At 34.6% G+C, this 19,858-nt stretch overlaps 1 protein-coding gene across 6 annotated transcripts in view; it reads right to left on the reverse strand.

Moving 5' to 3' along the window:
- Positions 1 to 1,014: 1,014 nt before the first annotated feature.
- Positions 1,015 to 19,858, reverse strand: part of LOC138333229 (death-associated protein kinase 1-like) — a 104,199-nt gene continuing 85,355 nt past the window's right edge. For all 6 annotated transcript variants that reach the window (XM_069281469.1, XM_069281471.1, XM_069281468.1 and 3 more), the window contains 11 exons: positions 19,158 to 19,256; positions 18,163 to 18,261; positions 13,154 to 13,255; positions 12,504 to 12,602; positions 10,850 to 10,927; positions 10,286 to 10,475; positions 9,924 to 10,031; positions 8,949 to 9,143; positions 8,338 to 8,597; positions 7,682 to 7,870; positions 1,015 to 7,298 (listed from right to left, as the gene is read on the reverse strand). In XM_069281469.1, coding sequence (XP_069137570.1) covers positions 6,069 to 7,298; positions 7,682 to 7,870; positions 8,338 to 8,597; positions 8,949 to 9,143; positions 9,924 to 10,031; positions 10,286 to 10,475; positions 10,850 to 10,927; positions 12,504 to 12,602; positions 13,154 to 13,255; positions 18,163 to 18,261; positions 19,158 to 19,256 — 2,649 coding nt within the window. In that variant the 3' untranslated portion in view covers positions 1,015 to 6,068. The remainder of the gene's footprint in view (positions 7,299 to 7,681; positions 7,871 to 8,337; positions 8,598 to 8,948; positions 9,144 to 9,923; positions 10,032 to 10,285; positions 10,476 to 10,849; positions 10,928 to 12,503; positions 12,603 to 13,153; positions 13,256 to 18,162; positions 18,262 to 19,157; positions 19,257 to 19,858) is intronic.

A 19,858-nucleotide genomic window follows, 5' to 3' on the forward strand; every position in this document is an offset into this window, starting at 1 on the left:
TGGAGTATCGGTTCTGTTTTGAATAGCTTTTCTCTGAAGAGTAGTTATTCTCTGTGTAGTAGATTTTCTATGTGAAGAAGCTATTCCATGTAAAAGTGCTATTTGCTACAGAGTATATAATCTTCGTGAGTAGATTTTCTTACTGAATTAGCTGCTATCCTCTGTTAATCAGCTGCTATTCTATATGAACTAGTCGCTATTCTCTGTGGAGTGGCAGATCTGTTTTAGTAGCAATTCTTTGTTGAGAAATATTTTCTCTGTGGAGTATAGATATGTTCTCTACAGATTGACAGTTCTCTTTGGAGTAACTATCCTTTGTGGAGTAGAAGTTCTTTGTGGAGTGACTTTTCCTATAGATGGTTTTATAAAACAAGAGATCCCAGAGAGATCTTGGCGCCCAGCAAAGATTGATCTATGTCTGACAATTGTCAGATGGATCTTTTCTCTACTTTTCAAATTTCAACTATCAAAATCCAAGAAAGCAGCCTGTTGACCATCTTGTTGAATGATCGGTCCCAAAATGCACTATGCACAACTAGGGCCCAAGGGAACAAACATATGGAATTTGAGAGTAGACTGATTCTTGCAGTTCTTTCTGAGAAATAGTGGTAACAAACTTCAACTATCAAAATTCAAGACAGCGACTGGTTGGCCATCTTGTTGACTAATCAGTCCTAAAAGTCAGTATGCACAACTAGGGCCCTAGGGGAACCTACATATGTAATTTGATAATGATCCCTTCAGTACTTTCTAGTGGTAACAATTTTTCACTTTCAAAATTCAACACGGCGGCCATCTTGTTGACTGATTGGTTCCAAAACGCAATATGCACAACAATGGTCCTAGGAAAACCTACATATGAAATTGGAGACAGATCCCTTCAGTACTTTCTGAGAAAAAGCAATAACAAGGATTGTTAACAGACAGAAGGAGGGACTACGAACCACGGACAAAATGCAATTTGAATAGCCCACCATCTGATGATGGTGGGCTAAAAATTGAAAAAAGATCTAATCAATTTTGTCAATGTTTTATTCATTTTGGCAAATTATTTCAATTAGTGCAAAGAGCATATTTAAAATAATGTATATAATCTAACTTAAAAAAGAACTATATAACAGTACAAATGACATGTAATATGAAAACAATGACAGCGTAGGAATATCAACAGAGAAATGAGCCACAACATATCGCGCCGACCAACTCAGTCTTGGCGAGGCTATGTACTCAAGGTAATACAGGGTTTAATATCAAACTGTAGCAATGCGACATGGATAAAGAGTTGGATATAAATATATAAAGCACCATGTATCACAATATTATCAAACTAATAGAAATCAGGGAGAGATCCAAATACTCCAGGGGTATAGGCCTGTTTTACAGGGGTTACAATTTTATTTCACAGGGTTGATATACAAAGGTCCCCCTCCTATTCCACAGGGGTTACAATTTTATGTCACAGGGTCATATATCCTATTTCACAGGGGTTACATTCCAAATTCACAGTGGTTATAAAGCTATTTCACAAAGGTCACCATCCTATTTCACAGGGGTTACATTCCAAATTCACAGGGGCTATAAAGCTATTTCACCAAGGTCACCATCCTATTTCACAGGGGTTACAATACTATTTCATAGGGTATATGATCCCATTTCACAGGGGGTTGCAATCCTAATTCACCAAAACTCCTGGAGTATCAAAGATGTGGAAATAGGCACAGTTATATATAACATAGATACTTCAGTTTAACTTAATCATATTTATAACACTCAACTTTAAATACATATACTACAGACCAATCACATTTTGTTTAAAAGGGTTTTGCTGATAGAGTAAAATAGTAAAGGTCTGTCCATGGTTCTGATGTAATCTATGGTACTGTCACTAGAAACAGGTTTATAGGTTTAGAGAACAGGTTATTTGTCCTCCTTATGCTTTCTTGTTAAATTATGAAATCTTTGGAAAGAAAAAGAATAAAAACATATAAGTTTTGAAACTTATTCAATAAGATAATATGACTGACACAATCTTTGCCTTAAAAAAACAAAGAATTCAGAATTACAATGAGCATTGCTTGCATTGGCAAGACATAAGGAAGACAATAAGTTATCTAAAAACTAATATTAAACTGAGAACTTTTGTTTACCTCACAGTGATGGTGTCAACAGTATGATACAATAATGCCACTTTAGAGTAAATAAAACAATTCTAAAATGCATCAAATTTTAACATTTGGTTTTATCAGAAATGACCGCTGTAGAAATGCATAAAAAGACTACTTCATGTTTAATATTGACGAGAGATAAAATGAGAAGAATATTAAAAACAAACTATACTATTTTGTTTAATGATTCTGGACTGGCCAAGTGGTTAAGGTGCCTGACATACCACTACGAGCCTTTACTGCTGGGCTGTCATGGCCAAGAACCGGGTAGTAAATATGTCTTGGCCTAATAGACAATCACTCACCCTCCACCTCTGGGTTGAGTTGGCCAAGTGGTTCAGGTGCCCAATATTCCATCACTAGCCCTCCACCTCTGGGTTGAGTTGGCCAAGTGGTTCAGGTGCCCTATATTCCATCACTAGCCCTTCACCTCTGGGTTGAGTTGGCCAAGTGGTTCAGGTGCCCAATATTCCATCACTAGCCCTCCACCTCTGGGTTGAGTTGGCCAAGTGGTTCAGGTGCCCAATATTCCATCACTAGCCCTTCACCTCTGGGTTGAGTTGGCCAAGTGGTTCAGGTGCCCAATATTCCATCACTAGCCCTTCACCTCTGGGTTGAGTTGGCCAAGTGGTTCAGGTGCCCAATATTCCATCACTAGCCCTTCACCTCTGGGTTGAGTTGGCCAAGTGGTTCAGGTGCCCAATATTCCATCACTAGCCCTCCACCTCTGGGTTGAGTTGGCCAAGTGGTTCAGGTGCCCAATATTCCATCACTAGCCCTTCACCTCTGGGTTGAGTTGGCCAAGTGGTTCAGGTGCCCAATATTCCATCACTAGCCCTCCACCTCTGGGTTGAGTCGGCCAAGTGGTTCAGGTGCCCAATATTCCATAACTAGCCCTCCACCTCTGGGTTGAGTTGGCCGGGTGGTTCAGGTGCCCAATATTCCATCACTAGCCCTCCACCTCTGGGTTGAGTTGGCCAAGTGGTTCAGGTGCCCAATATTCCATCACTATCCCTCCACCTCTGGGTTGAGTTGGCCAAGTGGTTCAGGTGCCAAATATTCCATCACTAGCCCTCCACCTCTGGGTTGAGTTGGCCAAGTGGTTCAGGTGCCCAATATTCCATCACTAGCCCTTCACCTCTGATTAGTGGGCTTGCTTAAGGACTTTTTTAGGACTGTTTTCATTTACTGGATGTTATAAGTATCAGTAAGTGAATTTTATTTAGGAAATCTGATTTTCTTTTCACTGCTAAAACATGTCCTCAAATGATCACAGCTGTAAACACTGTTTAGAGGCCTTCAAACACTCAATCAATCATAACACCCATTAACAATATTTCAAAATCCACTTAGGATAACACATATTCTTCATGATAGATTTGTTCTATGAGCTGTAGCTGTAATCACTAGTTTTTTTTCACTGGTTTATGTGATATTTTCTAAAGGGAGCCTTAATGTTTTAAATGTGGTATCTCAGTGACCTAAAGACCATTAGTACTTCACAAGATATTTCATACCGTATAATAAACTACTTTTATGAATAACCCATAATGTTACAAACAGATTTTAACAAACACCTCAATAAAAGCACTATGTAGACAGCACAGTAGAAACTATTACATACCTTAATACCACTATATTTACAGTCAAGGCATAATCTTATTTTACACAGTATTAAAAAATACAAACACATTTAAAACAAAAGTGCATATAGAGATTGAAATGAGGTTTGGAAGCTTATCATATATATTAAAAAAAATAATATGTAAAAATTTGTACAGATTTCCTAAGTTATAAGTCCTGACAATGAATCACTGTCCATACTTCTATCAGATCTAGATAGGACTTCTAAGAACACCTTGTTATCATACCTCCTACATGTGATGAGTCAATGCCACAGTTGGTGGTATTTGTAAACATGCTGATAACACAAATATTGATTGTTAATCAAAGATTCTACCTTGATAAATATTTTTTATGCATATTTTGAATTGTTAACTTATTCCTTCCTTCTTCCTTCAATTTGTCCTGTTGGACAATATAAAACCATACATAATTTGTATTTTTTAACAATGAATCATGAACAGGATTTATAGAAAAGCTAGCTATCATTTAATGTTTTAACAATTTGATCTATAATAAGAGTTCCAACAGAATCCCTTGGTCTTACATATATATATCTAAAAACCAATCTATTACCCCCTATTCAACTTTGTTCCAATCAATGACAACTCCCTACTCACCTATTGCGCAGAGAACAAATTTTATGATTAAATATGCTATAAGAAAAAATCATTACACACTAATTAATAACGTTACTCTGCTTCCAATCTTTAGAGCAATATTGATTTTATTACTCTATCTGTCGCATTAATTGCCCAACTTATATTCTTTCCTCTAAATAAGGTATAGCCAGCATTTTTCGCAAGTCATAATTTTCCCGATTTGGTTGTAAATGTATAAATTATTCATTCATTTATCAATTATTCTCATATCAGTTTTTTGTGGCCATATGAATATCCTGTGAAACCGCAAAAATATAAAACCCGCGAAAAAATCACCTGCTTTACAATCTTGAATTGCACATGGTGACATATACTTTACTATGGTCAAACAAGACATTTGAACCATTACCAAAAAAATACGGACAATATGTTTACTTAACATCTCACTTCAGAGGACAATACCGACAACAGACATAATTATACATTGCTCGTGAAATAAAACATGAAATGGCACCATTGGTAACAAAAATGAACCAAAATATACAAGTAATAATAACAAAGTCTTCACTTGTAACAGTTTACACACACTATGTTATAGGCAGCAGATGACAGCATAATAAATTACACATGTATGTATACAATAGAATAGCTATCTACTTATATCTAAAATTGTTTTATATTTCTAATGATTTCTTTTTGGTAGGAATGAAAACAAACAAAAAAAAACTTTCAGACATTTGACCTAATATTCCTAATATTACTTGTATAGGTTGTATATGTATGGATTCTTATATAATGTTATATCTGGAGCCAACGTCACTCAGATGATGAATTACCGAGCATTAAAAAAGAGTTACCTCCCCTCCTAATATAATGTGATTGTTCAATACATATTTAAAAAAAACATCTACTTTGTTTGTTTGTTATTTTAATGAAAGAATTATGTTTACCTTCTCCACTGATTTGCATTGTTCATTTTATAAGATGAAAATAAGTAAAAACAATCTTTGAAATTGATCTAGTTATATATGAGACTGATAGAAATCAATAATATAGAGCTAATACATTAAAACCTGAATAATTTACAGTAAAATGCTACAAATCAATAGATCTAATAAGTTATAAGTTAATTTGGGAATTAAAAAAAAATCCACATATTAAAGTAGATATCAGTTCATACATATCAGTAATCTTCTTTTTCTCTCAATCACAGCACATTTTCACATAATTAAGATTTTACAGAGAAATCTTACTTCATATCACATCTTACATCATGTAGTGGGAAGTTGTAATGTTTCCCAGCGACTCACACCTCTATTGGGTACAATCCTGTACGTGATTATGTAAAAAGTCTGTAGGAGAAACAGGAATAATAAAGGGAGACTGGTAAATATCATTAAACACATTAAGTGTATAGTATCACAGAAAAAATAATATTTTGGTTGATTTTTTAGACCTCTCTATTATAAAAGACTCCTATTAAATATCAACCCTGACCCAAGTACTCCACAATCAATCTATCTATAATTAGATTAGTTCTTCATTCTGATTTATTATGGAGTAAATTTGAATTGTGGTACACGCTCATCAAACCTGAAGCCCTGGGGAGAGAGATATTTTACTAGGAAAGCCCTAATTCCTAGTTAGGTTGGTAAGAGGTTCCAGGGGCCTGTCTGTGTCACCTAGACAGGTTGGAGAGTGTGTTGGTGGATGCCGTAGTTGGTGGTGGTATGGTGCTGTCATCAGTACTGTGGTCTTCGTACATCATTACTTTAAACAATGGACTCGTTCTCAGCACCATTTCCACCACGTCCTCACGGTTAAACTCCAGCAGCTTACCTACTAGCTGTCCTATTGTACACTGGGGCGCTACTTTTGACCACTCTAGTAGCACTCGGTCAGTCTTACTCTCAGTGACCGGCGTACTAGTATTGTCCAGGCCAGGCAGTAAGTTTTGTAGTCCTAGAGTCACGGCCAGTAGACACCAGTCTCGGCCCATAGGCTCGGGTGGGTCTAACATACTACTGAGAATACGCCGAGTGTGAACTGTCAGATGTGATATGGGGAGATCTATACCTAGTGTCACGTTTTGTACGACCTCTAACGACCCCAGGAACATAAGGTCGGCGAGGTCTTCAGTTCGACTGTCGGGTAACTGGACACAGTTACTTTTATTTCTCTGGGCACGCATTATATGTAGTGGAGAGAAGGCGTGCACGGTTTTGGAATGGTCCTTCAGATTTTGACAGCTTGATAAATGTCTCTCCAAACAGAGGGCAGGACAAACATTTAATGCAGTCTGTTCTACCACATGCATGAAGTCCTCAAGGAAATAAAACAACTGAGTCCGACTTTCCGCTGGGCCTCGTACTTTAATGTCTAAGTGCTGTTCATGCCTGTCCATACCGAGGAGTCCCTCCATCTCCCCACAGCAGTATTTAGACCCGTGATGCCACTGATACAGCTCAGCCTCAGGGTCCTCCGACTCCTGCAGCACATTGTGACGTAGACACACCTGTATCCGTGCGAATATATGTTTGAGTTGTCCGCCCAGGTCAGGGTCGGTCTGTATACGAACTCCACCGTACACAGCACTGCCAAACCTTTTGGAATCTTTCTGCCATAGGCCATTCAGGGTCTCAATGAAATTTAAACATGGGAATTCATATTCTATTTCTCCTTCATTGTCACATTGTGTACACACTTCTAAGGCCTCAAGCACCTGAAGTAAATCAAGCGCATCTGTCTCTGGGTACATCAGCTGGAAGTCGTCCACCGTGAAGCAGCCAGTGATGCGTGACTGAATTATTTTCTCCTGACTGATCAGGTTACCGATGATGTCTTCACAAAGCCATTTAGGGTGAAGTATGACAAGGTCCTGTGAGCTATCACATTCCAAATAAACTATCTGAAACACAAAACAAAAATAAATGTTATCATGATGCTGCAGTATTTAACTGATATAAACAGTAATTTGCACAGGTACTTTCGGGGCCAAAAATAATAAATAATAAAATAATTCTTTTTTTGTTGTAACAGAAAGAAGATTACAGTTTTAAGTTTGTAGCTTCTAAACATTATGTATACATCTGTTTATACATGTAATCACAATATATAATAATCTGTATCAATACTGATTCAAGAATGAATCTAAAATATTTAGCAGCCATTTTGAATCAATCATTAACCTTTGAATGGATCATTATTTTTGCTACAGTCATATCATTATCTCTCCCACCAAAGCTTTCCTTAATGATATCAATAATTCCTTGTGTATAGTCTAGTTAGTACCTCTCCTATGAGTTGTAGTTCCTCCACCAGAATCTTCATGTGGTCATCTCCAGCCAGAGGATTGATCTTGGCTCTCACATACTCTACAAACTGTGTCCAGGATAGCACCGGGAACGAGGACGAGGACCGTCTCCAGGACGGCAGCTGTGCTACCATAGCATCCAGGAATCCGTTACTACGTGGGAGTTCCTAGGAAGATGTAAAAGGTCACTATAGAAACAATTTACATTATTGATACTATGTAATGGTGTACACTCACCATTGTAAAACTTTGCTGTATCAAAATTATACCTTAATTTAAAATATTTGATTTACAGCTGTTAAAATTATTAAACTGATTCATCCCTGAAATTTCATAATGGACTGGTCTGGTCTTTGATTTAGAAAAGTCTAAATATGTTTTGAGGGGTGAGTGAGTGAAAGAAGTTGAACTATGTATAAAAAATATAGTAATAGTAAAGTATATTATCATCGTTTTCTTAAATGTTTGATTAGGATATGTTACAGGATGTTGCAATGTAATTAGCCAGGTTTTACAGCCAGTCACAAAACTAATTTAGACAATTTCATATACAGAAATGTCCTTTGCAACAGATAATTTCCTTTGGTAAAATTCACGTTAAATTTACAATATTTTTTTACTGAAAAGGACTTACCCCAATAATCTGAGAACGTATATCACCGATTTGTTGTTTCAAGGCTTTGATATCATTAGACATAGCGACATTGGCATCCATGATGAAGACCCGCTCCACAAAGTTGATATCGGATGCAAACTTGAGTTGTGCCTTGGCCAGAACACGGCTAGCCGTGGGACAAACGTACTCTCCACGAGCGTTCTTATGGCAGCCGACCTTGTCGGCATGTGTCGCCACAAGGAGGACTTTGGGAATGTTGGGCAGACGACCACAGTGTCCTTATCAAGGAAAAGTAATAAATCAATGAAGACAACTTGTAAGTAATATTTCTGATAAAGTAGTATCATTTTAAAAGGGATTGTACCCCTTAACTTCCGAGTCATACGTAAGTGCCGGTCTTTCAAAATAATCAATAAAAAAATATTTCATAGAGTCAGCTGGTAAACAGCTTTCTTAATTGTATCTACTGTTTTGGTATATGTAGCTAGTAAATGTATATACATGTATGCTATGCCAAATAGTATGTTAGATTTTGAAAGTTAAGAATTGTTTTCAGAAATATTCCATTCTATGAGATATTCCAAATATTGCTATTATCAGGTGAACTAGACAGAGTTAGGAATAGTTACCAATAGGAACATGTGGCGGTACTCGAGACTTGAGGAATCCGAGCCAGAACTGGACCTGGGCGATCTGCTCATCATATGTATCTGTTAGACTGAACACAATAATGTGTAAACAGTTGGAGTCCCCGAGGAAGTGGTCGTACAACATATAGTAAGGCTCATAACCGGAGAAGTCCCACAGGCTAACGTCTCCTATACCTGTAAAATAAAACATTGTCTCATCTTAGTTTTTGTCCACATATTATAAGTTGTGCTGGATTATAAGCCGAACTCCGGATTTCCTGGGGAAAAGGTATCGGCTTATAATTAGGAAAAATATGGTATTTGTAAAAATTATTGAATATATTCTTAACAGTAATAACTAGAGAAATCTGTGTGTTTTCTCATTAAAAGTTAAATAGTGAGGAACCACTAACATTACCTTGACAATTACCTATTATGTAAGCTTAAAACAGTACATTTATGACCTTTAACTCAGTCAAAACGTACTGAATATCTCTTAATTTTTTTTCTGTATCTGAAACATTTAACAGTGTAGAAAATTATCATAACCTAATATTGACAGAGTTAACTGACCTAATATTGACACTGTTAACTAATCTGATATTGACACTGTTATCTGAGCTGATATTGACACTTATAACTGACCTGATAGGACACTATTAACTGAACTGATATTGAGACCATTAACTGACCTGATATTGACAATGTTAAATGACCTGATACTGACATCATAAACTGACCTGATGTTGACACTGTTAACTGACCTGATATCGACACTATTAAATGACATGGTATTGACACTATTAAATAACCTTATATTGACACTGTTAAATGACCTGATATTGACATCATTAACTGAATGTTGACACTTTTAACTGGCCTGATATTGACATCATTAACTGACCTGATATTGACACTATTAAATGACCTGATATTGACACTGTTAACTGACCTGATATGAATCTGTTAACTGACCTGATATTGAGACCTGCTGTACGTTGATGCCCTTTGTGTAGATTGGATTGCTAACACTATAGCACAGAGGTGTTGGTAAACTGTACTGCCGGGGTAGTCGTGGCCGTCCTGTACAAAAGGAATAATATCTACTGTTCAAAACAGTATCTAATACTATTATAAAGGCCTTTCACACTTGTTTTTCTTTCTAATTCATAAATATTTTTGTAGCAAAAAACTATTATTTCATTTTTCTCAAAAATATATTTGATTTGATTTTGAAATGCATATACCTGATATTTAAAATTTTTTTTTTTTTTTTTTGATGAATGTATATTCACATAACAGTAGTATTCCAAGAGGCAATTACATATGAAGCATACCTTTATGGGAGTCTGTAGAAGCCTGACTGGTGAGGCGTGACCGGCGAAACAGTCCACTGAACAGACCACATTTTAAAGTCTCCACCAGTGTAGATTTCCCCACCCCTGTCGACCCCAGGACCTTCAGTTTGATCCTGGACAGAGGCTGGGAGGATGGGATTAGCTGGGTCACGAAGTTACCAGCTCGGTCCTAATGGTGAAAATGTCATATCTTATACTTGTGAGTTTTGTATATTACAGTAAAAAGGATTTAGAGATCAAAACCTGTGACAGAATTCTAAGTAGCACTCTTTGATTAACACTATAAGCCTGTTTCCTTACTATACATTATAAACAATATACTTTCCTAAAACATGGGTTATCTAAGATGTAAATCTAAGTTCAATATATGTTAAATGATAATTATAGCAATGTGATTGAAATAAGATGATATAAATTACTTATGGTAAATTTTAGAACTCATGTATTACATGAAATGTAAAATTATTTTATCTGTGTAATAAGCAGTAATTTATATGGCTTGTATAAAGTCTGGTACAAAGTATCTATGCGATGATGACGTACCCGTTTCACTTTGTTCACAAGTTCAGCTATATCAGTAAAGCCTTGAGCCAGTGCCATGATTTCTGAAGTTACACCGTCCTGTAAAATAACACAAAGTTATAGATCTCTCATAGTGTAAAATCTAAGTGAAATATTAACTCACTGACTTATACAGAATTATAAATATTGTTCTACTTCTAAGTGAAATATTAACTCACAGACTTATACAGAATTATAAATATTGTTCTACTTCTAAGTGAAATATTAACTCACAGACTTATATAGAATTATAAATATTGTTCTACTTCTAAGTGAAGCATTAAGTCACTGACTTATACAGAATTATAAATATTGTTTTACTTCTAAGTGAAGCATTAAGTCACTGACTTATACAGAATTATAGATATTGTTCTACTTCTAAGTGAAGCATTAAGTCACTGACTTATACAGAATCATAAATATTGTTCTACTTCTAATGTGAAATATTAATGTCACAGACTTATACAGATTATCGATTATAATATTGTTCTACTTCTAAGTGAAATATTAACTCACAGACTTATACAGAATTATAAATATTGTTCTACTTCTAAGTGAAGCATTAACTCACGGACTTTTACAGAATTATAAATATTGTTCTACTTCTAAGTGAAGCATTAACTCACGGACTTTTACAGAATTATAAATATTGTTCTACTTCTAAGTGAAGCATTAACTCACGGACTTATACAGAATTATAAATATTGTTCTACTTCAAGTGAAGCATTAACCACGACTTACAGAATAATGTTCACTTCTAAGTGAAGCATTAACTCACGGACTTATACAGAATTATAAATATTGTTCTACTTCTAAGTGAACATAATCACGATACAAATTAAAATATTGTTCTACTTCTAAGTGAAGCATTAATCACGGACTTATACAGAATTATAAATATTGTTTACTTCTAAGTGAAATATTAAGTCACAGACTTATACAGAATTATGAATATTGTTCTACTTCTAAGTGAAGCATTAACTCACAGACTTATACAGAATTATAAATATTGTTCTACTTCTAAGTGAAGCATTAACTCACGGACTTTTACAGAATTATAAATATTGTTCTACTTCTAAGTGAAGCATTAACTCACGGACTTATACAGAATTATAAATATTGTTCTACTTCTAAGTGAAGCATTAACTCACAGACTTATACAGAATTATAAATATTGTTCTACTTCTAAGTGAAGCATTAACTCACGGACTTTTACAGAATTATAAATATTGTTCTACTTCTAAGTGAAGCATTAACTCACGGACTTTTACAGAATTATAAATATTGTTCTACTTCTAAGTGAAGCATTAACTCACGGACTTATACAGAATTATAAATATTGTTCTACTTCTAAGTGAAGCATTAACTCACAGACTTATATAGAATTATAAATATTGTTCTACTTCTAAGTGAAATATTAACTCACAGACTTATATAGTCTTATAAATATTGTTCTACTTCAATGATTTTCTTTTTCACACCTTGGCCAAGTAACTAATTAACAGGAGTAAAACTTGTTAGACAAATTTCGACAATAAATATTAGAGTTATAAGTGAAGAATTTCAATAATGATTCTTTGACAAAAATGACCAAAACGGCACATTTAGACACATATTGTAGTTAGTAGTTACTTACTTTATTAGTGATCTCTGGTCGAGCCCCTGCCAGCAGTAGACATCGCACAATCTCTGTGTGGCCATGTTTACAGGACAGGTGTAATGGTGTAAAACCATCCTAGGAAAAACAATCCGAAAATATTACTTAAATAAGTTTAACAATATCAAAATCTCTGTATATGAAAAATGTGTATTAATATTAAGAAAGAAGGGGATAATAAGTAAGCAGTACAGTTATGACCGCTTTAACAAAGTCAGTATATATCCATTAGTCCAGCTTTAATAACTTTTATTCAATCATATATTATCATAAGGGGAGACAACTCTTTATCAGAAATGGAGATAACTAAACACTGATCATTCAAATCTAATATCCATCAGGGTCAATAAGCAAAGATAACTGGCATGTAGTAAGGGAGACAACTCTCTATCATAATCTACAGAAACCTTACTTCAGGAGAGATCAATCTATCGATACGTAGACGATGATATAAACGTATATATACGTAAGATCATTGTTGATGATTTTCATGTACGGTAGTTTTTGGGTGCGTCTTATATAACGCTGCGGCTGATATGTGTACAAAACCTGAAAAAAACCTAAAAAAGGCCTATGCGGCTTATACACAGGTGCGGTTTATTGTCCGGAAAATACGGTAGATGTATTACCTGACTGATGATGTCCACCTGACAACCAAAGGCACACATGGTCTGGACAACAGCGGTCAGTCCCTCGCGGGCTGCACAGTGAAGGGCACAGTCTCCACTCTCCTATATAACACAACACAGAACCACATATTTCTCTATAGCTTCTTAATGATAAATAGCAAATAGTTTCTAGAATACTGTAACATGATGTCCTTATAAACATGATACAAGTATAATATAAAAATCATACAAAGAAATAACATCAAAATGAGAAATATTTCTGTCACCGACCATTCTTAAAATAAATTAGCTTGTGCAATCATTGAAGATGAAATATCAAATTCAAGTTTACAGTAAAATATGAGCATAAAAATACAGATCATAAAAAAGAAAGAATGATGCACTTTGACAGAATAAAATATTCTCTCTTTGCATATTACAAAGTTAGCTCCCTTGTAGGTAAGTATCCATTGTGACTTCATTATTTTGTGGGCACAATTCAAGTCGTTTTCTCTGGAAATTATGATGTTACGCTTGCAAACACTTGACATCCCAATCAATACTTACCCACAAGGGCAGATAACTATGTAATATGCAAGTACAGAATTAAAATAGTACAAACTGAGGACAATATGATTAAAATTTCAGATGATGGTGTCGTAGACAATACAGAAATGTGATCCTATATTGTAAAATCAGATGATGGTGGTGTAGACAATACAGAAATGTGATCCTATATTGTAAAATGAGATGATGGTGGTGTAGACAATACAGAAATGTGATCCTATATTGTAGTATCAGATGATGGTGTTGTAGACAATACAGAAATGTGATCCTATATTGTAATATCAGATGATGGTGATGTAGACAATACAGAAATGTGATCCTATATTGTAATATCAGATGATGGTGTTGTAGACAATACAGAAATGTGATCTTATATTGTAGTATCAGATGATGGTGTTGTAGACAATACAGAAATGTGATCCTATATTGTAGTATCAGATGATGGTGTTGTAGACAATACAGAAATGTGATCCTATATTGTAGTATCAGATGATGGTGTTGTAGACAATACAGAAATGTGATCCTATATTGTAATATCAGATGATGGTGTTGTAGACAATACAGAAATGTGATCCTATATTGTAGTATCAGATGATGGTGTGTGTAGACAATACAGAAATGTGATCCTATATTGTAGTATCAGATGATGGTGTTTGTAGACAATACAGAAATGTGATCCTATATTGTAGTATCAGATGATGGTGTTGTAGACAATACAGAAAAGTGATCCTATATTGTAGTATCAGATGATGGTGTTGTAGACAATACAGAAATGTGATCCTATATTGTAGTATCAGATGATGGTGTCGTAGACAATACAGAAATGTGATCCTATATTGTAGTATCAGATGATGGTGTTGTAGACAATACAGAAATGTGATCCTATATTGTAGTATCAGATGATGGTGTTGTAGACAATACAGAAATGTGATCCATATATTGTAGTATCAGATGATGGTGTTGTAGACAATACAGAAATGTGATCCTATATTGTAGTATCAGATGATGGTGTTGTAGACAATACAGAAATGTGATCCTATATTGTAGTATCAGATGATGGTGTTCTAGACAATACAGATATGTGATCCTATATTGTAGTATCAGATGATGGTGTTCTAGACAATACAGAAATGTGATCCTATATTGTAGTATCAGATGATGGTGTTGTAGACAATACAGAAATGTGATCCTATATTGTAGTATCAGATGATGGTGTTGTAGACAATACAGAAATGTGATCCTATATTGTAGTATCAGATGATGGTGTTGTAGACAATACAGAAATGTGATCCTATATTGTAGTATCAGATGATGGTGTTGTAGACAATACAGAAATGTGATCCTATATTGTAGTATCAGATGATGGTGTTGTAGACAATACAGAAATGTGATCCTATATTGTAATATCAGATGATGGTGTTGTAGACAATACAGAAATGTGATCCTATATTGTAGTATCAGATGATGGTGTTGTAGACAATACAGAAATGTGATCCTATATTGTAGTATCAGATGATGGTGTTGTAGACAATACAGAAATGTGATCCTATATTGTGTATATCAGATGATGGTGTTGTAGACAATACAGAAATGTGATCCTATATTGTTAGTATCAATGATGGTGTTGTAGACAATACAGAAATGTGATCCTATATTGTAGTATCAGATGATGGTGTTGTAGACAATACAGAAATGTGATCCTATATTGTAGTATCAGATGATGTGTGTAGACAATACAGAAATGTGATCCTATATTGTAGTATCAGATGATGGTGTTGTAGACAATACAGAAATGTGATCCTATATTGTAGTATCAGATGATGGTGTTGTAGACAATACAGAAATGTGATCCTATATTGTAGTATCAGATGATGGTGTTGTAGACAATACAGAAATGTGATCCTATATTGTAGTATCAGATGATGGTGTTGTAGACAATACAGAAATGTGATCCTATATTGTAGTAGTATCAGATGATGGTGTTGTAGACAATACAGAAATGTGATCCTATATTGTAGTATCAGATGATGGTGTTGTAGACAATACAGAAATGTGATCCTATATTGTAGTATCAGATGATGGTGTTGTAGACAATACAGAAATGTGATCCTATATTGTAAGTATCTAGATGATGGTGTTGTAGACAATACAGAAATGTGATCCTATATTGTAGTATCAGATGATGGTGTTGTAGACAATACAGAAATGTGATCCTATATTGTAGTATCAGATGATGGTGTTGTAGACAATACAGAAATGTGATCCTATATTGTAGTATCAGATGATGGTGTTGTAGACAATACAGAAATGTGATCCTATATTGTAGTATCAGATGATGGTGTTGTAGACAATACAGAAATGTGATCCTATATTTTAGTATCAGATGGTGTTGTAGACAATACAGAAATGTGATCCTATATTGTAGTATCAGATGATGGTGTTGTAGACAATACAGAAATGTGATCCTATATTGATATCAGATGATGGTGTTGTAGACAATACAGAAATGTGATCCTATATTGTAGTATCAGATGATGGTGTTGTAGACAATACAGAAATGTGATCCTATATTGTAGTATCAGATGATGGTGTTGTAGACAATACAGAAATGTGATCCTATATTGTAGTATCAGATGATGGTGTTGTAGACAATACAGAAATGTGATCCTATATTGTAGTATCAGATGATGGTGTTGTAGACAATACAGAAATGTGATCCTATATTGTAGTATCAGATGATGGTGTTGTAGACAATACAGAAATGTGATCCTATATTGTAGTATCAGATGATGGTGTTGTAGACAATACAGAAAATGTGATCCTATATTGTAGTATCAGATGATGGTGTTGTAGACAATACAGAAATGTGATCCTATATTGTAGTATCAGATGATGGTGTTGTAGACAATACAGAAATGTGATCCTATATTGTAGTATCAGATGATGGTGTTGTAGACAATACAGAAATGTGATCCTATATTGTAGTATCAGATGATGGTGTTGTAGACAATACAGAAATGTGATCCTATATTGTAGTATCAGATGATGGTGTTGTAGACAATACAGAAATGTGATCCTATATTGTAGTATCAGATGGTGTTGTAGACAATACAGAAATGTGATCCTATATTGTAGTATCAGATGATGGTGTTGTAGACAATACAGAAATGTGATTCCTATATTGTAGTATCAGATGATGGTGTTGTAGACAATACAGAAATGTGATCCTATATTGTAGTATCAGATGATGGTGTTGTAGACAATACAGAAATGTGATCCTATATTGTAGTATCAGATGATGGTGTTGTAGACAATACAGAAATGTGATCCTATATTGTAGTATCAGATGATGGTGTTGTAGACAATACAGAAATGTGATCCTATATTGTAGTATCAGATGATGGTGTTGTAGACAATACAGAAATGTGATCCTATATTGTAGTATCAGATGATGGTGTTGTAGACAATACAGAAATGTGATCCTATATTGTAGTATCAGATGATGGTGTTGTAGACAATACAGAAATGTGATCCTATATTGTAGTATCAGATGATGGTGTTGTAGACAATACAGAAATGTGATCCTATATTGTAGTATCAGATGATGGTGTTGTAGACAATACAGAAATGTGATCCTATATTGTAGTATCAGATGATGGTGTTGTAGACAATACAGAAATGTGATCCTATATTGTAGTATCATGTGACTATATAAATAATGTGGTAGACATAAATTGTATTGTATATCAGATGATGGTGTTGTAGACAATACAGAAATGTGATCCTATATTGTAGTATCAGATGATGGTGTTGTAGACAATACAGAAATGTGATCCTATATTGTATATCAATGATGGTGTTGTAGACAATACAGAAATGTGATCCTATATTGATAATAGCAATACGAAATGTGACTATATGCGATGGTTGTAGACAATACAGAAATGTGATCCTATATTGTAGTATCAGATGATGGTGTTGTAGACAATACAGAAATGTGATCCTATATTGTAATATCAGATGATGGTGTTGTAGACAATACAGAAATGTGATCCTATATTGTAGTATCAGATGATGGTGTTGTAGACAATACAGAAATGTGATCCTATATTGTAGTATCAGATATGGTGTTGTAGACAATACAGAAATGTGATCCTATATTGTAGTATCAGATGATGGTGTTGTAGACAATACAGAAATGTGATCCTATATTGTAATATCAGATGATGGTGTTGTAGACAATACAGAAATGTGATCCTATATTGTAGTATCAGATGATGGTGTTGTAGACAATACAGAAATGTGATCCTATATTGTAGTATCAGATGATGGTGTTGTAGACAATACAGAAATGTGATCCTATATTGTAATATCAGATGATGGTGATGTAGACAATACAGAAATGTGATCCTATATTGTAAAATATCAAAATTAAGACATTTAATCTGACATTGTAGTAGTACCTTATCTACAATATCCATCTCACAGCCAGCGTGCAGAAGAACCATCGCTATGTTGCTATGGCGACGGTTAGAAGCCAAATACAGAGCTGTGCCTCCTCTCTGGAAAAAATGAAAAAAAGCAAAGAAAACTGAAAAAAATGATAGAAAGCAGACAAAGCAAACAGAAAACTTAAATATAATACATAATATAGATATTTCATAAACCAAAGAGATTTTTTCTTCAAAAAAAAAAAAAAAAAAAAAAAAAAAAATATTTCATAAAGTAAGGATTTGTATACAATGTTTATACAAAAAGTTACAAATCTCATAATTAATTGAGAAATTAGATATAAAGATATTGGTGCAACATGGATTCTATCAGATTTTTTTTTCTTTTGACCACTTAATAATAGGACCTTGTGTTCTTTGGACAAGAGAAAATAATCCCATGCAAGCACTTATAGGAGAAAGGGCTGTATGAAAAGATTAATTTTGATTGGCCCAAATGGACTTCAGTAATCACGAAGAAACAATTTTTGATCTTAGGCAAGACTGGCTTTGAGATTGATCTTCTAAACATAACTTTTGTTATTCCTCAACAGTCATCTCTATTGTTCTATTTGGATTGAAAAATGGAGGTCCACAATTTTCGTTGCTTTCTGTAGTTTCACCATATAGATTCCATGTACAGATAAAATTTCGTAAATGATCAGAAAACATTAAATATAAAGATCACTAACGTTTAATATTTCACAGAATAATATAAACATAGTAAATGGACACACAAAGTAAAACATGCATTTCCCCAAGCATTCAATCAAAAACCAATCAGCTGAAGTAGCAAGATACACTAATCTTAATTTTGATCTAAATTGATTGGCCAAACCATGATGTTATAGTCAAACAATAGCATTGTCACAGAAACCTATGAACTTTCTTAACATCCTGAAATTCTTCTTTCATCGGAATATAAATCCCCAAAGTTGATTCAAATGAAATCTTTAGCAGTAACTGACCTTGTCCATCTGGTTGACCGGTGCCCCATATTCCAGGAGAGTCTTGACCACGTCCAGGTACCCTCGAGCAGAGGCGTTATGGAGGGCAGTTTCTCCTTCCTGTTAAACAAATTCAGCATTACACTTAATCTGTATTGACATTTCTAATCACATATAACCAACCTAGTCCTGAATGTCAATTAAACGTAATTATCAAAGTGTGCCAGGGTGACACACGACATATCTGAAACACTGACTGATAACTTTAAACCTTTACAAAAGGGAGTTAACTCAACTGTGCCTCTTTACCAGTGTTGCTCTTGTGAGTACGTCTTTACAGAGTTATCTGCCCATGCTGGTATGAATTGATTTTGTGACGTCAACTGCACAATCACCGGCGCTAATTGTACAAACCGGGCTACGCTATTTACACTCGTGGAAACGCTTCTTTTACATTGAAAAATGTGGTGTAGGGTGCGAACGTGATAAATATTTGCTTGGTGTTCAACTCACGGCCAAAAATCCAAATATACAAGTTGTCCACGGAACAGTAGAGTGTTTCACCAATGCGTAGAGGCAAAATTGATGTTTTAATGTATTATACTTCGTCCTGTATTTCGTTCACAGTATAGCAGGTATGACATATCATGTTTGGAAATTTTGATTTTTGTCAATTAAACAAAGAAATGTATAGATTTAATTAAACGAGGGACAGAGATAAA

Source organism: Argopecten irradians, chromosome 10 (assembly GCF_041381155.1).
Source record: "Argopecten irradians isolate NY chromosome 10, Ai_NY, whole genome shotgun sequence".
Lineage (NCBI taxonomy): Eukaryota > Metazoa > Mollusca > Bivalvia > Pectinida > Pectinidae > Argopecten > Argopecten irradians.